At 44.8% G+C, this 27,298-nt stretch overlaps 1 protein-coding gene across 1 annotated transcript in view; it reads left to right on the plus strand.

Moving 5' to 3' along the window:
- DNAH9 (dynein axonemal heavy chain 9) overlaps window positions 1–27,298 on the plus strand; it is a 357,089-nt gene that overhangs the window by 157,977 nt on the left and 171,814 nt on the right. Inside the window, 5 exon segments of the mRNA XM_021694498.1 lie at window positions 1,204–1,377; window positions 1,832–2,039; window positions 15,548–15,713; window positions 17,584–17,686; window positions 18,244–18,483. Of these exon segments, the coding sequence (XP_021550173.1) occupies window positions 1,204–1,377; window positions 1,832–2,039; window positions 15,548–15,713; window positions 17,584–17,686; window positions 18,244–18,483 (891 nt within the window).

Genomic DNA, 27,298 nt, shown 5'->3' on the forward strand with positions numbered 1-27,298 from the left:
AGGCTCCCTGCTCGGTGGGGAGTCTGCTTCTCCCTCTCCCTTTGCCCCTCCCTCCACTCGTGCTCGCTCTCTCTCTCTCTAATAAATAAATAAAATCTTAAAAAATAAAATGCCCAGGGGCGCCTGGGTGGCTCAGTCGTTAAGCGTCTGCCTTCGGCTCAGGTCATGATCCCAGGGTCCTGGGATCGAGTCCCACATCGGGCTCCCTGCTCGGCAGGAAGCCTGTTTCTCCCTCTCTCACTCCCCCTGCTTGTGTTCCTGCTCTCGCTATCTCGCTCTCTGTCAAATAAATAAATAAAATCTTTAAAAAAATAAAAATAAAAAAAAAAATAAATAAAATGCCCAATCTGGGTCTCTTTTTAGGTTTTCCTTTTGGGGATTTTTCCTAGGTCTATCTGTTCAAAGAATGGGCTTATTGCCAGTAGTAAGCAGGTGTGTTATGGGGGACGTATGTGTGTGCATGCATGTGCATACATGTGTGTTTCAGCTTGGACACAATGAGATCATTTGAGTCCGCTGGATGCCCAGCCCTATCCTGAGGGGCTCGTGATCTAATACGTATGCATGTAAATTGTATGTCTCTACCTATTCCTTCCATCAGCAAGACCAGTATAGCTTTATCTCTGCTGCTCCTACATTTTACAAATTTTAGCTCTCGAAGGGACCTTAGAAGTCCTCTTTCTAGGATGCTCATTTTACAGATGAGGGGACTGAGGCTCTTCTCACCCCACCACCCGTGCCCCCAGATGTCAACAGCCACCATGTTATTCATTCCATCCCTGACTGCCACCCTGGAATTGCTGAGTCTTGGCAGTCTGGGAGGATGGGGGTCCATCTGTCTCTTCGGGAGCTCTTGGCCACGTTTGCCTGTCTTGTGGTCATGCCCCCCCAGTGTTCTTACACCCCCCTCCCCGCACCCCTCAAGGACTCTCAGATGCACAGTGCCGGGGCAGCTAATCCACGTGGTCAAGCGGTGCCGCTGGGCCTTGTCAGGGCTGATCACCCGCTCAGGGCTGGCCCTTGGGCCGCTGGGCCTTGTCAGGGCTGATCCTCGTGGAAGCAGCATCCTTCCCGGAGAAACTGCTCCTTCGGGCAAAGCATTTCCTCTTCCCCACCCTGACCTTCTGCCTGAAGCCAGGGCGGCCTGTCCAGGCTTTGGAAGCTCTGGAGAGCCTCGCCCCCTGACCCGCTTTGTGTTGGCAGCTCGTGGACTACCGGGCAGAGTTCAGCAAGTGGTGGCTGACGGAGTTCAAGACGATCAAGTTCCCCTCCCAGGGAACTATCTTTGACTACTACATAGACCCAGCGACCAAGAAATTTGAGCCTTGGTCCAAGCTCATCCCCCAGTTTGAATTTGACCCCGAGATACCTCTGCAGGTGAGTGTGGCCGAGTGACCGAGGATGTACAATTGCGCCAAGGACATTTCGTGGCGGCCCCTATCAGTGTCCCAGCATTTTAGCCTTGCAGGAACCGGTCATCCCCAGCTACATGTCTTTCAAGAGGAAATCCTAGGTGCAAGGAAGCCACAGATCCCCACAAAGACTAAGTAACTTGATTACCAGACTCCACCGGCATCCTGGGGGGCAGAGCGGGGAGACGGCAGGGCAGAAGGTTCCCAAGCCCAATAGGGAGCCCGCAGGGAGGAGAGGGGGGCTGCTCTCCCCCGGAGAACGAGGTTATGGAATGGTCTTGCTGTGCATATGAAGGAAGACACTCCTGCCCGAGGTAGCGAGCCGGCACCACCCTGCCTCTGAAATGGTCCAGAATGTTTTTGCCAGGAACCTGTTTCTCCCGTGGGCCCCTGGCCTGCTAACCGGGTTCTCACTGCAGGCTTGTTTGGTGCACACGAGCGAGACCATCCGAGTGTGCTACTTCCTGGAGCGGCTCATGGAGCGGCGGCGGCCGGTCATGCTGGTGGGGACCGCGGGCACAGGCAAGTCGGTGCTGGTGGGGACCAAGCTGGCCAGCCTGGACGCTGAGGAGTACCTGGTGAGGAACGTGCCGTTCAACTACTACACCACGTCGGCGATGCTGCAAGGTGAGGGCCTGGAGCCGCCTGGAGGGGAGGGGCGGTGGGGGCGTCTGAGAGGCCACGTGCCCTGACGTGGAAATGGAACAAAGCATCGGGCACCTGTTCGGCCTGACTTCCCCTGCGCCCGCACTCCGCTCTTGCCTCTCCTTTCTTCCTTTCTCCTCCGCAACACCTCTGTTCCACTCCTCCAGCACCGTACTTTTCCTCATCCTGTCTCCTGCCTTCCTCCCTGGCCTCTCAAATCCCTCCCAGGCCAGGAGTTCAACCCAGAACGGTGTTCAGTACCTTGATGCCAAAGAGAGCTGACACCCGGTGAAGGATTGCCACAGGCTTGTAGAAGCGTCCTAGAGGTCTTTGCCTTCACCCTTCCTGTCTCGTAGACAGGGAAACTGAGGCTTGGGTAACAGTATGCGATCGCCCAAGGTCACCGTCAAGCAGCAGGGCCGGCGGGGCGCATCCAGTCTTCTGAGCACATGGGACGTGCTTTTCACTGGGAGCTGATGTGCTGGGCTCCCGAGTGGACTCGGCTCCTCCGGGTGCGGCTTCAGGGTCAGAGGCTCCCTGAAAAAGGAGTTTTCCTCTTGCCAGAGTCACTTTCTCCTTGACCCTCACTACCTGTAGGGTCTCCTTGTGTGTAGAAACACTCATCACGTGAACCCTAGAAGCAGCTTCCTTTTCAAGAGGTGCCCAAGCCAAGCTCCTGGCGACAGGAGAGCAATGGCAAGGCCGGGGGAACCCTGCTCGTACTCCTCACCCTGCAACTTGGCTGTGCTTCCCACGTGAGACCACAATGCATGCCCACACCTGCATTGCAAAACCACGGACAGTCAGGAATTCCGGGCACTGGAATTTGCACACTGGGAAATTAGAAGCCATAGCTTAGTACATGGGAGGTGAGCCCGGCACTTTGCCTGCCCGACATCCAGGCCAGCAGACTTGCAAAACAGGTTTCACTTCAACTTCCTCTTGCTCAGCTTGGACCAGTGTCACTTACCCCATCCTTCCACGGCCCCTCCCAGCAAGAACCCCAGAGTCACCCAGCTTGGTATTGGCAGCATTCCGCATCCCCAACTCCCACAGAGAGAAGAGCTCGCTTCCTGCCATCCTCCTGACTATCCTGCCAGTTCTTCCAGGGTCAGGGGCCCAGCCAGCTCTGGGTGCTGCTGGGGGCCCCGCTGTCTGCTCCCTGCCTCTCAGAGCAGTCAGGCACCCGGAGCCCCTCGGCGACAGAGAGACTCTCCACCTCTCCGTCAAGTGAGCCTCTGGGCTGCATCCCCTGTCATGCTCCTAAATGTTCCATACCGTCCGTCCCAATCCAGCAAGCGCCTGTAGTTCGCACATGAATATTAACAAGTAAGACAACTCGAAATGCTAGAGACTCATGTCAGGATTTCACTTGTTTGTCAGTGACGTGAGCATCTTCGGTTTGAATAACCAAAGAATATGCCATGTTTTAAAAAAATTTTTTCTATTATTTGAGAGAAAGAGAGAGCACAAGCAGGGGAAGGGGCAGAAGGAGAGGGAGAAGCAGACTCCCCACCGAGCAGGGAGCCCGATGTGGGGGCTCGATCCAGGGATCGACCCTGGGACCCAGGGATCCAGGGATCATGACCTGAGCCAAAGGCAGATGAAGAATATGCCATTTTTTGTGCTCTTCATAATGTAAACAGCTACAGGTATGAAGCACTTACCATGTTTTGTCCACCATTATCTGAAATCTATGTGAGCAACAAAGTCTATCCCAATTTCTGTAGCTTAAATATTCCCCCCGTGACCCATTTCCAGCTGCCGACCAGCAGCCGGTGGTGGTGGCCATGAGCAGACGTCACATGCTTGGCTGGCTGACGTCTGAACACTGTTTGGTCTACCCACCAGAGTTTCTTGTTCACGGGAAGAGAGGCCTCTGCGCTCATTTGTAAGCCTAGAGTCCAATGACCAGTCAGATGATCAGCCCTCCCCATTCACTGCAATTCTCACGTTACTTATAACTATGCTAATAACAACTGGCAGTTATCAAACACCAAGTATGTGTCAGGTACCAACCTGAGACTGGAATTTTACACATTTTTAAATCCTTTAATCCCGTCCAGCCCCATGAAGTAAGTCCTTGTATCATCCCCATGTTATAGATAAGAACATCAAGGCACAGAGAAGTTAAATAAGCTACCCTAGGCCACACAGTAAGTGACGGAGCCTGGGTTTGAACCCAGACAGTCCGACTTCAAAGCCTGTGCTTTAACCCTGAGGTTAACACTGCCTCCCTGGCAAGAAAATACTTTGAAAACGGCAATAAATGTTTGCTATTAGTGCTATTATCATTAGTGGGACCATTCAAGGATTCTGGAGGAGTTGTTTTCTGGAATCCTATTATAAGGATTCTTCATGTAAAAAAATACTTTAAGTGGAGAATAAGAACTTATAATCAGTGAAAAGGAGATGAGCTGCCTGCACTGCCCAGACCTCTCTCTCTTATTCTGGGCTCCTAACCTGGAGGATTTTCCTCTCCTCTCCTGTTGGAACACAGAGAATTATCCAGAAGCGTCGGACTGCTGTCAGATAGACCCAGGATCATGCTGGCTCCTCGCTGAAGCTGGACACAACATTTCTGTGTCCTGTGAACTCCCCAGTGGCCTCTTGGTCCCACCCACCCTCCACACTAGGGATGGATGAAGCAGGGATCTCTGACCTCACCCATGCAGAAGCAACTAGGAACTAGGGAGTCACCCAAAGCCGCAGAGAGGCCACCATAAACGCCAGAGTCCACAGAGCAGAGCTCATACCCTTGATTCTGAAAAAAGTGCTGAATTCCCTTACTGGGAACCCCCTGCCTCTTTCTTTGGTCACAATCCAAACAACTTTGTTTCTTTGGCTTCTTAGCCTAAAACATTTTGGAGGCAACAAACTGGCAAGAGAAAGGGTGCCCTGACCCTTAGAAAAGGGGGGAGCCTTAGAAAGCTGGTATCCAAGAGGAAATAGAAAATTTCAAAAAGGAGATGCAAGAACTCCAAGGGTAGCTGCTCTGACCTGGACAAGAGGCAGATTCCCCCACCCACATCCTGACCCCAACCCTCTTTTTGCCTCTTTTTGCAGCTGCGTATTTTCATTGCTGCTCGTACTTAAGACCCTGTGTAATTACAGAAAGATGGAATGTGTTTTGTGAAGCAGTCTGCTTCAAAGGGCAGGTAGCACCCCCAGACAGATGTGCAAAATGTGCATTTATAACGGGTCTGTGGTGGCAAACGGTGGGAAGTAGCCTAATTATCCATGTGACAGAATGCTAAGCATTATTACAAAGAATGAGGACATTCTGTATGAACAGAGTTGGAACTTTGTCCACAGCTTTGTTGCACGAGAAAAGCAAGACACAGAGTGTATGGTATGCTCCAAAATGTGTCGTGTTTAAAAAGAGAAAGATAAGGAACACGGGGCTCCTGGGTGGCTCAGTCGGTTGAGCGTCCAACTCTTGATCTTGGCTCTGGTCTTGATTTCATGGTCGTGAGTTCGAGCCCCGCCTTGGGCTCTGCCCTGAGGCTGGAGCCTACTTTTTTTTTTTTTTTTTTTTTTTAAGAAAGAACAAACTGAGGGTTGGTGGAGGAAGGTGGGTGTGGGATGGGCTAGATGGGTGGTGGGTATTCAGGCAGGCACTTGTGATGAGCCCTGGAGGTTGTGTGTAAGTGATGAATCACTGAATTCCACTCCTGAAACCGTCATTGCACTATGCTATTTAGAACTTAAAAATTTGAAGAAAAAACAAAAAAGATAAATAAAAATATTTTGTTGGTTATATTGATTATATATGTATACACACACACACACTCATATATCTATGCTTATATATACTTAGAATAGCTCCAGAAGGACATACAATAAACTGATAATAGCAGGTGCCCCTGGCAGGGGGAACTAGGTGCTAAGAGGGAGCTGGAGAATTCCTTAAACTTTTTAAAAATTATGAAATATTTCAAGCGTGCAGGCAAGTCCAAAAAATAATATAACAGATGCCCATGTACCCACCGCCCAGATTTCACAGATGTGAACATTTTATCGTTTTGCAGAGAATCTTCCCTTTGCAAATACAGCCAGCACACCACCCCCATCCTCCTTCCTGCCCCTCTTCGACTGAGTACTAAAGCTGATGTGTATCATTCCAAACGTAAACCTTTTTTTAAGTTTTTAAATTCCATTTAACACTTTGGCACAGTAGAGTGATTCACCACTTCCGTACACCCCCCGGGTGCTCATCACAAGTGCATGCCTTACTCCCCATCACCTAGTTCACCCATCCCCACTTCCTACCACCCCTCTGGTGACCATGAGTTTGTTTTCTGTAGTTAAGAGTCTGTTTCTTGATTTCTTTCTCTTCCCCCCCCCCGACTTTGCTTGTTTGTTTTGTTTCTTAAATTCCACATATGGATGAAATCATATGGTCTTTGTCTTTCTCTGCCTTATTTCACTTAGCCTTATGCTCTCTAGCTCCATCCATGTCTTTGCAAATGGCAAGATTTCATTCTTTTTTATGGCCGAGTAATATTCCATTGTATATACACCACATCTTTATCCATTCATCAGTTGATGGACGCTTGGGCTGTTTCCATAGTTTGGCTATTGTAGATAATGATGCTAAAAACATTGGGGTGCATGTATCCCTTTGAATCAGTATTTTTGTATCCTTTGGGTAAATACCTAGTAATGCAATTGCTGAATCTTGAGTAGTTCTATTTTTGAGGAACCTCCATGTTCTTTTCCACAGTGGTTGCACCAGTTTGCATTCCCACCAACAGTGGATTCTTTTTTCTCCACATCCTCGCCAACACCTGTTGTTTCTTGTGTTGTTGATTTTAGCCATGCTGACAGGTGTGAAGTGATAGCTCATTGTGGTTTTGATTTGTATTTCCCTGATGATCAGTGATGCCGAGCAAAATGGATGAAAGACCCAAATGTGAGACCTGAAACCATGAGAATCCTAGACGAGAACATAGATAGTAACCTCTTTGACATCAGCCAAAGCAACTTCTCTCTAGATATGTCTCCTAAGGCAAGGAAAACAAAAGCAAAAATAAACTACTGGGACTACATCAAAATAAAAAGCTTCTGCACAGAGAAGGAAATAATCAACAAAACTAAAAGGCAACCTATGGAATGAGAGAAGATATTTGCAAATGATATATCTGATAAAGGGATAGTATCCAAAATATATAAAGAACTTATACAACTCAACACCCAAAAAACAAATAATCCAATTAAAAAGTAAGCAGAAGATATGACTAGACATTTTTCCAAAGACATCCAGATGGCAAACAGACACATGAAAAGATGCAAATTTACACTTGTAGTACATATATGTACCCACAAAAATGCACAATGTTGTGTCATAGTTACATTTTAAATATATATCACACTAACTTCCTTTAGCAACTTTTTAAATCATTGCCTATTTTGATACATGTAGATCTATCTCATTGGTTTTCACTGCTGCACAAGATTCCATTGTGTGAATAAATCACAACCTATTTATCCATTTTCCGACTAAAGATAGCAAATTTTTTTTACATTTTCCCTTTAAAAAAAAAATCATTGAGTTATAATTGACATACAACACATGGCACATACTAAATTATACAATTTGATAAGTTTTGAAATATTTACACACCCATGATACCATCACTACAGTTGAAATAATGAGCGTATCCGTCACCTCTGAAAGTTCCTTCGTCCCCCCTTACCCTTCCACCCTGCCCATGCCTAGGCAACCACTGATCTATTTCTGTCACAGTAGGTTAGTTTGCATTTTCTAGAATTGTCTATAATGGAATTACAATATGCACTCTTTTTTTTTTTTTTTTAAAGATTTTATTTATTTGACAGAGAGAGACACAGTGAGAGAGGGAACACAAGCAGAGGGAGAGGGAGAAGCAGGCTTCCTGCGGAGCAGGGAGCCGGATGCGGGGCTCAATCCCAGGACCCTGGGATCATGACCTGAGCCAAAGGCAGACACCCAACGACTGAGCCACCCAGGCACCCCAATATGCACTCCTTTTTGTCTGGCTTTTTTCACTCAGCATGATTTTGAGATTTGCCCATGTTGTTGAGCGGATCAACAGTTCATTCTTTTTGTTCTCAAATAGCAAGATAAAGTATGTAAAAGACTCAGAATGGGTCCTAATGTGCAATAAGGGCTTAGTAAATGGAATCTATTATTATAATAATATCAAATCCGGGTGCCTGGGTGGCTCAGTCGTTAAGTGTCTGCCTTCGGCTCAGGTCATGATCCCAGGGTCCTGGGATCGAGCCCTGCATCGGGCTCCCTGCTCCATGGGAAGCCTGCTTCTCCCTCTCCCACTCCCCCTGCTTGTGTTCCCTCTCTCGCTGTGTCTCTCTCTGTCAAATAAATAAAATCTTTAAAAATAATAATAATAATATCAAATCCTTCTTGAATTTAAGGGTCTATAAATACTATGTAATAATTTCGAAGCCCTCCTGCCAAAACAAAAGGAACCCAAGCAAAAGAGGTGGTTTGGGGGGCTTAACTTCAACTATACTAAAGGACATAAAGGACATGCTTTATGTAATGTTTATACTGTGCCAAACCTTGGGCTGAGGGTCTTACCCCTTTGGTTCATTTAACCCTCCCTATCCAATGAGACAGTGTCACTAACGCCTTTGCCTGCATGCAGCAGAAAATCTGACAGTAATAACATGAACAGATATTCTTTCATGCAACAAGAAATCTTGAGGTAGGCAGTTGCTAATGCTAAATCAATGGCTCAATGATATCAATGTTATAATCTCTATTCTCTTAGCTGCTCCCTCAGGGTGGCAGAATGGCTGCAGCTCCAGCCATCACATCTGCATTCCAAATGGAAAAAAGAAAAAGGTGAAGGGGAGAGTTAGTGCCCATATCAGGAAATAACAGCTCTCCAGGATCCCCAATGATTTGGAACACGGCCACCCCAGCTGGAAAGTGACTAAAGAGAAGGAACTTGGAAATGGTATCCATCACAGATCCGATAGTCTCCGTTTTTGCGAGATGAGAAAAATGAGGCTTACAGGTGTTAAGTGACTTCCCTGAAAGTCACACAATGAGTTAATAGCCAAGCTGTCTTTTATTTCATCGAGCTATAGCCGACTTCTGCTTTGATAAGACTGTAAGTCATGCTTCTCGCTTTCCATAATAGAATGCCAACTTTGCTCCCATTCATCTGATATCTAGAGCACATGGATATCTTTCCCTTTGATAGTAAATAAAATAGGCCCTTCAGGTAGTCACTAAAACGTCAGATTTCTATTGACTTCTCTCCAACAGCTGCCCAAAGCACTGATTTAGAATGCTGACACCTCACGCTGAGGGAGGCAGGGACCCACGCACATCCCCATTCCCCCAGCTCCTGCAACCCCCGCAAACCCATTGCATTGCTTTCATTCCCTTTCCTGTGTTACAATGTAATGATCCACCCTTGGGCTTTGTTGAGGGTTAGGATGATAAAAGATCATTTTAAATTACTTTTATATCTCCTGTTGAAGATCATGCCCATTCTGAAACCTAATATTCCTTTTGTAAGTATCCTTAATACGTGCCCTTTAGAATTTAGCTCCTGGAAAATTTTTGTTCATACAAAGTGAGGGGCGGATTTGTTCCAGTAATCCAGGATGACGTGGTTGCTGTAATTAAACACAGATTTAGTTCTGAGATTTCAGGTAGGCAGTTCATAAAGGACAGTGTGCAGTACATTTTTATTTGGTTACAATAAGGGTGTCATCCTAGATGATGGGTCCAAATACGTTTCTTTTCCTGTATTATTTTGGAATCCCTGTTTAGTCTCTTAATTGGTCTGTTTTTATGTCTGTTCAAATACTTGAAGCCTCTTCTCATTCTTTTAGAAAATATAAGTAGTTTTTAAAACTAAAGGAATTTGCAGTGACCCATAGACAGGATGGTCTAGAAAGAGAGGAAGGAGAAGCAAAGAAATGGACTGAGTCATCGATGGGCTTGTATTTGCAGCATAATGAGAGGAGGCTAAAGATGATGCTCTTCACAATTCGGAATTCTCTTACCATCCACCTGTGATTTAAATTATTAGTTGAACAAATATTTGAGTGCTTAACTGCACTAATTAGATAGGAATTCAGACATCGAATCTTCATGTAATATGACTCTCCATAACCTATTCAGTAGAAGTTTGAGGTTGGACAGGACCAGAAAAGATCTGATCAGACTCTCGACCTCAAAGGAGCCTCATCACACTTCTATCATTACAGGTAGTCAGCTCTTGTCCACCTGCCTTGCTGTCTTTCCAAAAGGAGATGACACGAAATGAAGTCATGAAAGATATGTCACCTCATGGGTAGAACACTCCGCTCAGGATGAGCAAAGGTAGTTTCAGAGTATAAAAAAATGGAATACAACATATGTTTCAGACAACAGAGAAACCATCCCATAAATTTTGGTACCTCCAAATTATGGAACACAGTGCAGCAATTAAAATCATGTTTTAGGAGAATATGTTGTATAATGTTTATAATACGTGGATTGCATATATATGTGTGTGTGTGTGCACGTGCATGCACAGACAGAATATGCGGTATAATTCTGATTTTGTAAAGGAAAAATTGAACAGAGTGAATAGACTGGGATAAAATGCACCAAAATATTGAAACTAATGGCTCCTGAGAGGTGATCAAATCCCAGATAATTGTCACTTTCATCATTATGATTTTCTGTGTTTTTTAATCTTTATATCATGAATATGTATTCTTTTTACAATCATGCAGAGCATGTTACATTTGGAAAGAATAAACTGCAAAGCCCTTCCAATAATAATGGAAATGTCTTAACACATGAAAAAAATTAGATGATGTGGAAAGAAAAGAGTTTCAAGAAAAGGAAAATCGGTACGAAGTCAGACCTCATTAACTGCTAATGATCTCTGTCAAAAATGTGGTCAGGCAGTGAGTTCACCAAACTGGGGCATTGTCAAGGGCAGAAACCATGTCTTGAGAGTATTCAAATGGTTCACGGTACTGACTACGCCAGGTGACCCAGGTTAGAGTCCTGGCTTGGCTACTTAGCAGCTATAGGACCTGGGATAGAGCCCCTGATTTTCTCTAAGCCTCAGTTTTCTTGTTTGTTCAGAGATTTTTAATATGGGGTAGGGCTGCTCTGAGGAGTCCGTGATAACGTGCCTGCCAGGGACCCCATACAGAGCCGCGTCTTTAGTGATGCATCACGGATGAATGGACACCCAAGCTCTGAGTTCAGAGACCAGAGGAATCTATGGGGCAGGAATGGCCAGGGCAGCCCTAGACAGGGACTGGGTGTGAGGGCTTCCAAGGGCTCTCTCCCTGAGTGATGTATGAAAGAGGCATTAGGATCAGTATCTACAGACCTGGATTAATTGCAGCAAGGCATGCAACCTGCCTTAGCCTTGTTTTCTGTTTTGTTTTGTTTTATTTTGGTTTTTTTTTTTTTTTTTTGCTTAGTCTTTATTTTATTTTATTATGTTACATTAGTCACCATACAATACATCATTAGTTTTTGATGTAGCGTTCCATGTTTCATTGGTTTGGTATAACACCCAGTGCTCCATGCAGAACGTGCCCTACTTAATACCCGTCACCAGGCTAACCCATCCCCCCACGCCCCCTCCCCTCTAACGTCCTCAGTTTGTTTCTCAGAGTCCATAGTCTCTCATGGTTCAACTCTCCCTCTGATTTCCCCCCCCCTTCATTTTTCTCTTCTCCTAATGTCCTCCATGCTATTCCTTATGGTCCACAAATAAGTGAAACCATATGATAATTGACTTTCTCTGCTTGACTTATTTCACTTAGCATAATCTCCTCCAGTCCCATCCACGTTGATGCAAAAGTTGGGTATTCATCCTTTCTGATGGCTGAGTAATATTCCATTGTATATATGGACCACATCTTCTTTATCCATTCATCTGTTGAAGGACATCTAGGCTCTCTCCACAGTTTGGCTATTGCAGACAATTCTGCTATGAACATTGGGGTGCATATGGCCCTTCTTTTCACTACATCTGTGTCTTTGGGGTAAATACCCAGGAGTGCAATTGCTGGGTCATAGGGTAGCTCTATTTTTAAATTTTTGAGGCATCTCCACACTGTTTTCCAAAGTGGCTCTACCAACTTGCATTCCCACCAACAGTGTAAGAGGGTTCCCCTTTCTCCACAACCTTGCCAACATTTGTTGTTTCTTGCCTTGTCAATTTTTGCCATTCTAACTGGTGTAAGGTGGTATCTCAATGTGGTTTTGATTTGAATTTCCCTGATGGCTAATAATGATGAACATTTTTTCAGGTGTGTGTTAGCCATTGGTATGTCTTCTTTGGAGAAGTGTCTGTTCATGTCTTCTGCTCTGTTTTCTTAGTTACAAAATGGTGATGATGTATCTTTCTTTGCCATTCATGGGGTTTGTCATAAAATTCATTCATTCATTTCTTAAATGTCTTTTGAATACTCTGCTGTGTGCTAGATAATGTTCTAGGTGCTGGGGTTAGGACAGTGAGAAAGAGAATGATTCCTGTTCTTGCGGAATTTATAGTGTGGAGGGGGTAATATAATACATAAGATAAATATGTAGAATATAGAGCATTTTAAGTGAAATTTTAAGAACAATGAAGCAGGCACAGGGAATTGGGGGTAGGGGTTAACTTTGGCCCTTGTGCAGGGCAGGGCTCACTGAGAAATGGCATTTGAGCAGATAAATGCCTGATGGAAATGAGGGCACAAGCTGGGCTGGCCTTTGGGAGAAAGGATTGCAGGTAGGGTCATCAGCCAGAGCAAAGGCCCTGTGGCAGCAAGAATAGCAGAGCAGGACGGCTGGAGCAGAGAGAGTGGACAGGGGAACATCAGAGAGAAAAACATAGACACAGGTTTGTGGACGTACCCAGACTGGCTTTTGCCCCAGGCAAGATGGGATGCCCCGGGTGAGTTTTAAGCAGGAGACTGGCATGATCTGATTCACATCTTGCAAGGGGACTCCTGTCTGCTATTTTGAGAAGGGAGGCCATTTGGGAGGATGTCGTAGCTAGCAGGTGAGAGCCGATGGGCAAAGGGTGGTCATGGTGGAGACAGTGAAATGAGAACAGGTCGGAACCCACTTTGAAACTGAAATTACTCCTCGAATGCACAATGGTGTTGAAATATTGCAGAAGGGACCATGTGAATAAAAGCAGAGGGCAGCTAATGTAGGACATGGCTACCAGCTGAACGGGAGGCCGGTCCATGTGGAGAAGTTGGGCAAGATGGAGCAGATGGGGGTGCCCAGGTGGCTCAGTCAGTTAAGCGTCCAGCCCTTGACCTCAGGGTTGTGAGATCAAGCCCTGCATCAGGCTCTGTGCTCAGTGGGGAGTCTGCTTGAGATTCTGTCTCTCCCTCCCTGTCTCTCCCCCCAACCCCAACTTGTGCTTGCTCGCGTGCTCACACTCTCTAAATCAATCAGTCAGTCAATCAATCTTAAAAAAAAGATGGAGCAGGGCGCCTGGGTGGCTCAGTCGTTAAGCGTCTGCCTTCGGCTCAGGTCATGATCCCAGGGTCCTGGGATCGAGCTCCCTGCTCGGCAGGGAGGCTGCTTCTCCCCCTCCCACTCCCCCTGCTTGTGTTCCTGCTCTCGCTGTCTCTCTCTCTGTCAAATAAATAAATAAAATCTTAAAAAATAAAAAAATAAATTAAAAAAAGATGGAGCAGATGAACTCCAGGCCCAGGTATGGGCTTGACTGTCAGGACTTGTTTACAACAAGGCAGAACCCAGAAGTCTGAGGGGGGAGGACCGCAGTTCTTTATACTTCTCGCGTGTTGAGCGCCTTCACCACCAACCTGTTTGCTAACGCTGAGATCCACCTCTGTTTCTCCAGTTCTGCCTGGAAACAATCACTTAACTCCCACGCCATCCGAGATGTGACTTGGAGCAGAGCTTGGTCACGGAGGGATCAAAAATGTGTATGCCTTTCCTGAGGGAGTGCTCCCTCCCTGGAGGGTTCAACATCATCCTTTTGGGATGACCCAGTGCCTTCCAAGCCCACTTCTTGCTAACTGACATGCTTTTCTCCTCAACAATCCTTTAGAAGCATAAAGAGTTTAATCAACCCAAATTAGAGGGGTCTGCCTCATTCCAGGGGTTGTTTTAAATATCACTGCTCTGGGGAGAGCAGAAACAAGTCTTCCCAAGAGGAGAATTTCCTACTAGAAGGACTGTTCTCAAAAACATGTCCTTGGCAGCCCATTAATTATATTTCATTTTGACAGATCTCGAATATAGCTGTTATATCTTTAGGGGGAAAAAGGTGTCGGGTGATTAATTGGTTGATAGGGTATGTTAATTGGATGCTAATTAAATTTAAATCCGATTCATATTTGAAACACTTAATTTAACTCAGGACCAGAAAATTAGAATATTCAGGCTTCTTGAAGGAACTTGTCTTCCTATCTGTCACCTCCAAATGTCTATTGACACTTTCTCCTTGTTTACAAACTTGTTTTTCAAGAGAAGGAATCAGATGGTTCTTAGAGGTTCCAGCTGTAATAAGAAGTGTCAGTTCTCCCAATACATATTTAATTGCTTTATTGAAAAAAAAAAAGTACATAGCTCTCCACTCCATTACTTAAGGTTGTTCTCAACAAGTCCCATCAGGCTGGGCAGCGGTGTTGTGTGAAGGGACGATTCCAGAAGAGAGTCTGTAGCTAAGTCTCCAGAAAGGCACGGAGTTGCTCTGCAAGGAGCCTGATGATAACCTGAAGGCAGCGGAAGAGCCCTTCACGGTGCTGGAAGCTTCTGGGAAATTCTCTGAGGGCTGTTGTTCTTATTCCCCCTCGGGGAGAACCCCAGGAGGTGAACTCTCTGAGATCTCTGCTGACAAACTATCCAGTAGATCCTGTCATATCCCCCAGGTGTGGAAGGGGCCCCCACCCACCCCGATGTGGGAGCCCCAGCCTCCGTGCTTCTGTACTGTTTGACCTAGAGGCAGGTCTACCCAGGATCCAGTTATTTGTAGATTTCCTTGAGGGTAGAGTCCCAGGCCTCGAGACCATGAAGGTTTCTTCTGTTTCTACTCCATAAGCCAAGAAAACTGGGGACCACAAGTATGATAGACGGAGCCTGGGCTCTGAAATTTAACTGCTCCAGATCTGTATCCTGGCTGCACCCTAGAAAAGTGCCTTTGTTCTTCTGAGCCTCAGTGTCCTCATCTGTAAAATGGGAATGATCATACTAATCTTGCACTGATGTTGCACAGATTCAATGAGGTCATATGCATTTGTAAGGACCTGACACAGGGCACGTTGTAAGGTGTTGAACGCCTGGTCGATGCAGTCACCCTCACTACCAGCTGGTTCCCGGCATCACCGCTGGTCCTGTAGAATGTCCTGGATCTGGTAGTAACTGCTGCTGTTTGTAGGCAGGTGCACGCTGCACCATTGTTTGTCCTTGACACCTGTTCTTTCTCAGTGCTGGCATCTGAGGTTTGAACCTCCCTCCCTCACTAACTGGCTCATCTCTTCAGCTGTCCTGGAAAAGCCTCTAGAAAAGAAGGCTGGCAGAAATTATGGCCCCCCAGGCAACAAGAAGCTTATCTATTTCATCGATGACATGAACATGCCCGAGGTGGACGCCTACGGGACTGTGCAGCCCCACACCATCATCCGGCAGCATCTGGACTATGGCCACTGGTAAGAGCATGCATGCAAAGGGCCTGGGGCCCACGGGACGGTGGGGGGGGGGGGCTGAAGGCAGGGCTGAGGGCTGTTCTACTGGAGCCACAAACCACAGTGGAGTGCTGGTGCCAGATGAGAATGCCCACGGAAAATCACATTCCTCACGGGACTCTGTTTCCTGGGGAGGTCTTCAGACAGGGGCATTAATGCCTACGTGGGAAGTCTCATCTAAGGGGGAAAAAAACCCCTACTTTTTTCTTCAATATTCATCTCAAAAGTTGCCTTCTCCAAACCCCCAGAGCAGAATTAACCACTCTTGTCCCTCACTGTGGTCCCGTAGCCCCGAGCAGGTACTGGAGTGAGAACAGCTCACACGCTACGGAGCGTGCAGATGTCTGCAGGCCTTAACAGCCTTTGTCTCTTTCGGAACAACTCACAGGGTCTGACACTGTCTCTTGAAACAGCGTAATTGTTCATGGCAAAAATTCTGAACTTGTCAGGAAAAAAAAAAAAATCTGTGATTGGAGACCACTTTGGCTCACCTTCCTGCCCCACATTGAATGAGTTGCTGAGAAAGTGGTCAGTGTGAAGAGGGAGCTCAGAGAGAATGATGGTTGTGATGGTGACCTGAGTTGCCTTTCAATCATTCCTCACATCTCTGTGGGATGCCTGCCAGACACCACCATCCGCAGTGTGCACACCAGCACCTGGACTGTACTGGAACCCTTCAGCCCTGCACACAAGTGTTACGGCAGACTCATGGTCTGATGGACTTAGGTGGGCAGTAGAAGCTCTCTGGAAATCCTGCCCTGTTACTTTGACATGTTTGCATTTCCACTCTCAGCAATGGCTATTTCATACCTCCTGTCTGTCCGCAAGCTTCCCACCCCACTTCCCGCTGGTGACCACGGGCGCCATCTTTGTTTCTGCTTCCACATCTGTACAACTTACTTGCTTCCCCCTGCGTCCCTTTCTCCCTGGTCCTGACACACCTTCCCTGAAGCTGAACCATCACCAGCTTCTTGCTTCTGCTCTCTCCCACCTCCTGCGTTAACTGCCCCTCAAGTCCTGAATGGTTTCTTCTCCTCAATATTGAGACTCACCTAGATTTCCTCTATTGTGTTCAGAAACATCATTTTCTAATTATTGGCCTGTTCTCTCTCCCTACAAAGCCAAATTTCTCTGCTCTGTTTCCACTTCACCACCTTCCCCATCACTGCTCACCCCACCACCTGGTTTCTGTTTCTTCCACTTCACCGAACTATTGTTCTTGCTCACCCCCTAACTCTATTTTTATGTAAGATCTAACAGACCCATTGGGTTGGATCGCTGTCTTTCTTCTTCTCTCTACAGCACTGGACATGGTTGACTGCTCTCTCCTTTTGGAAATACTGACTTACTTTGCCTTCTGGGGTGCCATACACCCTGGATTTCTACCCTACCCCTTAGTCCATCTTTATGGTTTCTTTCTCCTACGCTATTCCCGTAGATGTTGGACCCCTCAGGATTTGGGCCTAAGCTCTTGTCCTTTTTCAATCTCTACCAATGGATCTGGACTTTTTTTTTTTTTTTTTTTAAATATTTTATTTATTGATTTAACTGACAGAGAACTAGAGAAAGAACACAAGCAGGGGGAGTGGGAGAGGGAGAAGCAGGCTTCCCCCTGAGCAGGGAGCCGGATGCGGGGCTCGATCCCAGGACCTTGGGATCATGACCTGAGCCGAAGGCAGCCGCTTAACTGACTGAGCCACCCAGGCACCCCTCTGGACTTTTTTTTTTAACCACCCACACACATGAATGATAGGACACATCCACCTCACCTTGAAAAGGCACTTACCTGCCTGGACCCTCACCCATCTGTCACTGTGGTTTCTGCCTGTTCCAGGTATGATCAGAGCAAGCTGTCCCTGAAGGAGATCAGGAATGTCCAGTATGTTTCCTGTATGAACCCCACCGCAGGCAGCTTCACCATCAACCCACGGCTTCAGGTATGAGAGAGCTGAGGTCCTGAATCCTGAATAAATTCTATCTTACCAGAATGGATATCACTCAATGACAAGTAATCATTGGCCCTCCCCCCGTTCAGCCTCTGAGAGTGACAAATCATACAGGATGCTGATTTGCATGTCTAGGGGGACAAAGATACTCTTAGACCCAGAACCATGAAGATTTTTGAGCTGGAAGGGGTCATGGAGTCCATCTGATTTTGCTCATTCTTCAGAGTAGGGAAACTTCAGAGAGATGAAATGACTCTCCTAAGGTCATGTGGATCTTCAGTATCAAATACTTGTTGGGACTCAGATGCTCTGAGTTCAAGTTCTGTTCTCTTCCTACTACTTGCTGACATCTTCGACTAAAGGCCCCAAGCCTGTTACTACTCCAGACATTTAGATTCAACCCAAGTTTAGGTTCAGTGTGAAAAATGTGACCAGATTATAGAATCCAAAGCCCTTCTAAGAATTCCTCATTATTTTACCCAAGTCCCCAGAAGGTGATTTTGACTCTAACTCATGCTCTTAACTCACATGCCTGTTCCCCTGGGCAGCGTCATTTCAGTGTGTTCGTCCTCTCCTTCCCGGGAGCAGACGCCCTGGCCTCCATCTACGGCACCATCTTGACTCAGCACCTAACGTTCGGACACTTCCCAGCGGCCCTGCAGAAATCCAGCCCCCAGCTCATCAATCTGGCCCTGACCTTCCACCAGAAAATTGCCACCACGTTCCTACCCACAGCGATCAAATTCCACTACGTTTTCAACCTCAGAGACTTTGCCAACATTTTCCAGGTGAGTCCATCTGCTCAGAGATGCCCCAGAAGGCTTAGTGATGGTCTGGTCCCTTCCACTCTTAGTAAAACAGTAGTTAATGCCAAACTCTTAGGCAAAGGCACAGTTCATATGGAGTCATGAGCATAATAAACAGGTAAACAGGGTGCCATGGGATCCACGAGGAAGGACGTCAACCAGATAGAGTTATGTTTGCCAATGACAAACGCGTCATTTCCCAGGACGCATTTCTGAGTTGATTCCTTTGGGTTGGAGAAGGCTCGGCATCTGGAAGAAAATGTTATGTAATGATTCCAGCTTGCCTTGGAAGGAATGCAGAGAAAACTATTTTGGGGCGCCTGGGTGGCTTAGTTGGTTAAGCGACTGCCTTCGGCTCAGGTCATGATCCTGGAGTCCCAGGATCGAGTCCCGCATCGAGCTCCCTGCTCAGCAGGGAGTCTGCTTCTCCCTCTGACCCTCCCCCCTTTCGTGTGCTTTCTCTCTCTCTCTCTCTCTCTCTCTCTCATTCTCTCTCTCAAATAAATAAATAAAATCTTTAAAAAAAAATTAAAAAAATAAACTATTTTGTAGGCCCTGTTGATACACCCATTATTCTTGGGATCAAAAAGAATGTCCCTGAGTCATGCAGGATAGATCCACTTCCTGAAGAAAGCCATGTCATAATATTCTTGAGATACCATCTGCCAGCCCCTGGGAGGCCTCTGTTTTAAAATTTCAGGTTCCTTTCCAGGCCACAGCCATTTGAGATTCTTCCACCTGCTCCTCTGAATGGTGATGGCCTGTCTCTGCCCGTTGCTTTCCGTTGCTTGACCCTTCATGGCCACAATGTCCAGAGGGCAATGCGGCAAAGCCCAGCCCCCTCTTCCTCTTGGTCATACACACCATCCTCACAGGGTGGAGTCCACACCTTTCCCCTCCTGGACAGGAATCTGCAGAAACTGCTTTTCAGAGAGACTCCTCCCCCAGAGGGCCCTGGGCAAGGATAGAGGGAAGGATGCCTTTTACACCAAGCAGAGGCCACACCTGTTGGGGAATGTCAGTCGGCATGATCAGGGAGTGAGGTGGACCCGCCACAGTGAGCACGTGTATTTGGATTTCATTACCCAGGGCACATTACCTGTGCAGGTAGAATTCCAGGGAACCTCAGACTAGCAAAGGTCCAGACCATGAGGATATAGGGCCTGCAGGGTCCAGCCAAGACTTTTGGTTGTAAAGAGCAGAAATCCCCCAAACATTAGTTCAGAGACCTAACAACTGTGTTCCAGAATGGCTGAACCTAATGGTGGAGACACCAAGCCCCACGTGAGGGCATGTCTTTGAGAACCCACCTAAGCTGGCTCAGGACAGCCCTCCTGGGTCATGCACCTCCTAAACATTAACTCTGCTAAAAATGAGGAGAAACAGAGACCCCCAGGGATTCTATAGATTTTCCTGAGAGCACACAGCCAGCCAGTGAAGGAACTGGAGCAAGAATCCAGGTCTTTGGTTTCCTGGCCAGGGCCTCCATCCTCCACACCATTCTGTCAGCAAGAAAGACTCCACTCCAAGCCTGTGAAGCCTGAAGATTGTAGCCTTGAGGCCAGGATGATAGCAAAGTTTGTGCATGCCCACTCTCATCTCTCATCTTGAGTATTAACGGAGAAAGATCTCTGTTATCACACACCCCCTCTCTGAAATCTCAATGCAGCTTGATGGGGGGGGGGGTCACCTTCTGCATTTCCCAAATGCAAAAAGGGAGTTAACGTCAGTGGAGCAAATGCACATTGCTCATAGGGCAGAGCTGAAGGGAGGAGGGCATTAAGTTTCCTCTACCAGAAGCATCCAGCTCTTGCCCGGACAGACGCTTTGTCACCCGCACATCCTGAAATGTATACTCATGACAACCCTTTGGGTTGCACATTATTATCCCAATTTAAGAGAGGCTCGGGGAAGTTACCAGCTAGGTGACAGCATGAATGGTCACGATGGCCCGTGTCTTTGCCTGACTCAGGCAGGCTGAGTGTCAGTGCCCTGGGCTCTCTGCAGCCGGCCAGCTGTCAGCCACCTGCCACGAGGGTGGGTGGGGAAAATGCATCCCTCCCTGGAGCGCCTGCCTCCCTGCAACCACACAGCCCCCTCCCCTCCTCCTCCAGAGGGCAGTTTCAGGCTCAGAGTTTGACCATAGCTTTCCCTGCCTGCCTCCCCGCCTCCTTGTCCGAAGGCCTGATGGAAGCATGAGTGGGTGGTTAAATGCCTGCCGGAAGACAAGCGTTGCCTAAACACACTGCTTTCCTCCATCCAGCTTGACCCAAGGCTCAGTAATTCAGACCTTCTCTGCACTCCCCTCACTGTCCTGATCAGGACATGATCTGATAGAGCTCCGAGTAGCAGAAATCATTAACCGCTCCCATCTCAGTGTGACTCGTAACTAAAGTGGTACAGAGAGTCTGTGCTTGGTGTGCTCACACTGACTCAGCCCTTAACTGCCAGGCATCCTGAGCATTTGGCTTTCCCGGGGTTATAAGCTCCAAGTGATAGTGCACCTCACTGTGAAGGATAGTCCAAGAAGTTGGGGTTCCTGGTGGGTGCTTCTTCCTGCCCTCTGCATCTGGTTCCTGCCTGATACCTAGGAGAGCCGAGGAGGAGGGAGGCAGAGACATGGGTATGGGTGGGGCCAAAGGGACCTAATGGAATTTCTTTCTTTTGCAAAAATAAACTTTTATCAGAGTATAACATACGTGTAGGAAAGGACACGAGTCATAAGCTCACAGCTTGGTTAATTATCACAAAGTCATCACACCTACGTAACCACGAGAAAGATTTTAGATCTTCAGATCGAGAAACAGAACATTCCCACATCCCTAAAGCTCTTCCCTTTTTCTCCCTTCCATTTGGTTTTTCTTTCCCTCCCAGAAGTAAATACTGTCTGGACTTCTAACACCCTAAGCTCTTTTGGCCTATTTTTGAACGTTATCAAATAGAATCCTATGACAAATATTATTTTGTAGCTTTGTTTAATATTATGTTTATACATACATATACAATCATGTTATTGGTAAAAAATACTAGTGATAGTAATTTCTTTCTTTCCAATCCTTTAATCTTATAATTTCTTTTTCTTGTCTTATTGTGCTGGCTACAACTGCCAGTATGAGGTTGAAGAGAAGTTGTATGAGTGGCCTCTTGATGCATTCCTAATTTTAGAGGGAAGGGCTTGTAATAGTTGACCATTAAGTGTGTTGCTTACTATAGGTTTGGGGGGATGCTTTTTGACAGATTAAGAAAATTTCTTCCTGTTTATAGTCTCCTAAGAGTTTTAACCATGAATGTATGTTGAAACTTAACAAATGATTTTTCTGTTGCTCTTGAAATAATTATATCGAATTTCTTCTCATTGTTTCTAGAAATGTGATAAATTACATTGATTAGTTTTGAGTCTTAGATCACCCTTGCATTCCTATAATCAACCCAACTTAATTGCTACATGTTGAGCCTTTTATATTTTGCTGGATTCCATTTTCTATTTTTTAATATACTTCTTGCAACTCTATTAATAAGATGGCCCTATAATTTTCCTTTCCTCATAAAATGCATTGGGAATGGTCCCTCTTTTTCTACTCTCTGGAAGCTTTTGTAAAACATTGTAGTGAGCCTTCCTTAAATGTCAGAGGAATTTACTGCTGAAACAATCTGGAGTTTTTTGTGGAAGATCTTAAGTTATGAGTTCAATTTCTTTGTACACATTAGCCAACTCAGATTTTCTATTTCTTCATATGTCAGTTGTGGTATGATATTGATGTTCTCAATTTCTAATTTATTGGCATATAATCATTTATAATAACCTGTGGTTATCTTTTAGATACCTGTTGTATCTGAGATTATGTCTTCTTTCTTCTTTTTTTTTTTTTTTTTAAAGATTTTATTTATTTATTTGACAGAGAGAGACACAGCGAGAGAGGGAACACAAGCAGGGGGAGTGGGAGAGGGAGAAGCAGGCTCCCCGCAGAGCAGGGAGCCCAATGCGGGACTCGATCCCAGGACCCTGGGATCATGACCTGAGCTGAAGGCAGTCGCTTAACCAACTGAGCCACCCAGGCACCCTATGTCTTCTTTCTTCTACTGGATATTGATTATTTGTGTCTTTTCTGATTTTCTCTTTTTCTCTTATATCAGCCTTACTAAGGAGTTATCAGTTGTGCTATCTTTTCAAAGAAACTGAAAAATATACTAATATGATAGGCTTTTTTTTGCTTTATTTGCTATCTCTATTTGATAACTGCTTTTACATTATTAATAATTGCTCTTTTCTTTATAATCACTTTCTTCACACTTTTAGATTTGAGGTTCTCCTTTTTCTAACTTCCATGACATGGCTACTTGTGTCATCAATCATCAGCCTTTTGGCCCTTCTAAAACATTCATTTTAAGGCTATGAATTTATCACTAATTATGCCATACCCTTATCATGCAAACTTTCCTATGTTGTATTTTTATTATCATTCACTTCATAGTATTTCTTAATTTCCCCTATGGTTTCTCCTTTAACCCATGGGATATTTGGAAGTATTGCTTTATTTTTTAAAATTGAGAGATTTTCTAGCTATCCTTCTCTTACTGATGCTCAGCTTACGTCCACTATTGTTAGAAAATATACTCAATTATTTTATTCATTTGAAATTTGTTGAGATCTGCTTTATGTCCCAAGATTTGACCGATGTGCACTTCTTAAATAGTGCATTCTTCAGGTGCTGAGTGTAGTTGAATCAATATGCCAATTAGGTCAAGCTTGTAAATCATGTCATTGAAATATTTTATATCCTTACTGATTTTTTTGACGACTTGTTCTGCCAGTTCTGTCAGTTTCTTAAAAAGGTGTGATTGTGCGATTGTGGACATGTCCATTTCTCATTTTATGTCATATTTGCGTTATGTGTTTTGAAACTATGTTATTAGGTGCACACACATTTAAAATTAGTATATCTTCCTAGTGGATTGACCTTTTTCTTCTTATTAAATACACTGCTTTATTTCTAAAAATGGCTCTTGCTTTAAAGTCAATTTTGTAGAGTAGTGTGGCTATTCCACATTATTTTAGTCAGTATCTTCATGCTATATTGTTTCCAATTCCTTCATGCTATATTGTTTTCCAATTTCTTATTGCAGCCTCTTTTTTCTTATGTTTAAGGTATATCTCCTATAGGCAACATCTATTTGGATTTTTTAAATCTAGTCTAATAATCATAGTCTTTTAATTAAAATATTTAGTTCATTTATATTTGATGTTATTTTATATAATATATATTAGGATTAAATCTACTTTATACTGTTTGTTTTCAGTATGTTCTACCTATTCTATGTTTCCTTTCCTCTCATTTTTTGTATTCTAGTTACTTTTTATTTTATTTTCTCCCTCTTTTAGCCTACATCTTTTTACGTTCATCTAATGGTTACCAAATGCATCATTTCATCTCTTTTTCTTTTATAAATTAGTACTTTATCAATTGCCATATAATGCAAAGGTCTTATAACAATTTACATCCCTCCAATTTTAGTCTATTTTTTAATTCAATGTATATTGAAAACCTATAATACACTAATATTTTTGTCTTAGTCAACATTTATTTTTAAGATTTTATTTATTTGAGAGAGAGAGAGTGAGCAGGAGGGAGAGTGAGCAGGGGGGAGGAGCAGAGGGAGAGGGAGAAGCAGGCTTCCCGCCGAGCAGGGAGCCCGATGCGGGGCTCGGACCCAGGACCCTGGGATCATGACCCGAGCCGAAGGCAGACGCTTAACGACTGAGCCACCCAGGCGCCCCTGTTTGTTTCCTTTTTTAAATGATTTTTAAATTTATTTTAGAGAAAGAAAGAGAGCATGAACAGGGGGAGGCACAGAGGGAGAGGGAGAGTCGCAAGCAGACTCCCGACTCAGCGTGGAGCCTGACCCTGAGATCATGACCTGAGCCGAAATCAAGAGTCTGACGCTCAACCGACTGAGCCACCCAGGCGCCCAGCCCACTGTTTCTTTTCTTTTCTTTTTTTTTTTTTTAAAGATTTTATTTATTTATTTGATAGAGAGAGACACAGCAAGAGAGGGAACACAGCAGGGGGAGTGGGAGAGGGAGAAGCAGGCTTCCCGCCGAGCAGGGAGCCCGATGCGGGGCTCGATCCCAGGACCCTGGGATTATGCCCTGAGCCAAAGGCAGACACTTAACTGCCTGAGCCTCCCAGGCACTCCAAGTCAACATTTATTTAGATCTACTCGCATATTACTCTTCCCATTGCTCATATTCCTGTTGTATTTCTGATTCTTCCATTTGGAATCATTTTCATTCTGCCTGAAGAACTCCTTTAGTATTTAGTGTAGTTTCTATCAGCTAGAAAATAATCTCTCAGTTTTTATTGAACCGAAAATGTATTTCTTATTTTTTAAAAGGATTTTGGGAGGGGTATTAGAATTCTAGGTTGGCAGCTATTTCAGCATTTTGAAGGTATCCTTCTACTGTCCCCTGGCTTCCATTGTTTCTGTTGATAAATTATCCTCAATTCTTACTGTCCCTTTGACAGTACATGTATTTTTTTTTTACTTGCCAGCTTTTAAGATTTTCTGTTTGTCTTTGATTTTCAAAAATGTCACTATTATGCCCAAGATGTCTAAGTGCTATTTTTTTGTATTTATTCTGCTTAGTGTTTATAAGCACTTCAGAATCTGGTTTGATGTCTTATCTTTTCAGTTGTATTTTTTTTTTCCAGTTTTAGAGAAGTCCCAGTCAATATCTTTTCAAATGTTGCTTCCGCTTCTCTCTCTTCCTCTTCTAGTATTTTAATACATGTGTATGAGAACTTTTCACTGTGTCTCATATGTCCCTTATGCTCTTTCTTTTTTTCTGTTTGTGATTCAATCTGAATATTTTGTGCTACTCTCTCTTCCTATAAACTAATTCTATTTTCAGCTCTGTCTATTCTGCTATTAACCCCGTTGATAAGTTCCTAATGTCAGTAACTGTAATTTGGGGTAATTTTTAATTTGAGAATTTCCATTTGATTCATTTTTGAAGACTCCAATTCTTTGATGAAATTCTTTATATGATGTCCTCTAATGTCTTGGTCATATTAATGATAGTTTTGTTAAAGTTTGTGTCTGATAATTCCAATACCTAGGTCTTCTATGGGTCAGTTTTTTCTTGATTTGGTGGTATCTCCTGGTATTCCCAGTAATTTTTGTTTTATTTCCAGACATTAGGAGTTTTAAAATGTGCAGATAATTTGAGGGTTTAGATGATGCTATTTTCCTTCAGAGATTACATATTTCTGCTTCTGCTTCTGCCAAGCAGTTACCGGGGATTGAGGAGATTGAAGTTGGGCTCCAGTTTCCGTGAGGACAGAATGATTTGTGATTCATTCATACTCCTAGTGTATTTGAGGGGTCCCATGGGGTTTTCACCATGACCCCCTTCTTGGTAATCCCTGAACTTCAATTTTCATCCTTCCTACCCTTGAGATAAGTTTGCTCACATCGGGGCACCTGGGTGGCTCAGTCATTAAGCATCTGCCTTTGGCTCAGGTCATGATCCCAGGGTCCTGGGATCGAGCCCCACATTGGGCTCCCTGCTCAGCAGGGAACCTGCTTCTCCCTTTCCCACCCCACCCCCCACCCCTGCTTGTGTTCCCTCTCTCACTGTCTCTCTCTCTCTCTCTGTCAAAATAAATAAATAAAATCTTTTTTAAAAAAAATTTGCTCAGCATCTTAACCTGTCAGTTGTCTCTCTGTCTTTTCAGTTTCTGAACCTATAAGCCATTACTTGTGAATTGGCAAATGTCCAAAGGAAAAAGAAATAGTGCTCATATGTCCCTTTCTTCCTTTTCTTCTCTCTAGTAATTTAGCCCTTTGAGTCCTCGCTGCCTTGGTGACTCCGTAATGCCTCTAGAAAGATGAAGCTTTAAAGATAATTTTCCTGGGGAGCCTGAATGGCTGTGAGTTAAGCGTCTGCCTTCAGCTCAGGTCATGATCCCATGGTCCTGGGATTGAGCCCTGCATTGGGCGAGTCTGCTTCTCCCTCTCCCTCTGCTGCTCCCCCTGCTTGGTCTCTCTCTCTCTGCCCCCCCTCCCCCGTCAAATAAATAAATAAAATCTTTTAAAAAATAAAGATAATTTTCCTATCTTTTGTAGTTGACTTAAGTGGATTGGTTTGTAATCCAGTATTCTGCCACTACCAAAAGCAGAAATCTTGATGGAGGTTCTTGCTATGTTATAGTAATTGAAGGATTCAGTATTAGTCCATTCATTCTTTCAGTGAGCACTCATTGAGAATCTAGTTTATGTCAGGCACCATGCTAAATGCCAATAATACAATGATAAAAATAAACCACACCCAAAATGAAGCCTGTCAATTTCCCTGCCTTTGAGACACTCATCATGAACTGGAAGAAACAAACCTGTACAAAGAAGAACGATTTTAGAAACAAATAGATGTATATATAAAGTGTTAAGTGGGGGCACATCAGAGGGTATGCTGTTGGGCAGAGAGGGAGTTGCCATGGAAGACTTCAAGAAAGAGATAACCCTTGAATTGGATCTTGAAATATGAGCATAGCAAGAAAAGCAAAAGGCAAGAAGGCACAGAAAATATGCAGCATCATAAAATAATTTTAATTTGGTGAAACTGAAATCTAGATTTTATGGGAAGTGGTGATAACAGTGATCATGAGAAACTAGACTGGTAGTCCTATTCTAACCAGAACTTTATGCCATGCTCATGAGTCAAAGCATTATTCCATTGGTGATGAGGAATAATTAAATGGCCCCTTTCCCTCTATGATAAAAAAGAAAGCAATGGGGA

Source organism: Neomonachus schauinslandi, chromosome 15, assembly GCF_002201575.2.
Source record: "Neomonachus schauinslandi chromosome 15, ASM220157v2, whole genome shotgun sequence".
Taxonomy (NCBI): domain Eukaryota; kingdom Metazoa; phylum Chordata; class Mammalia; order Carnivora; family Phocidae; genus Neomonachus; species Neomonachus schauinslandi.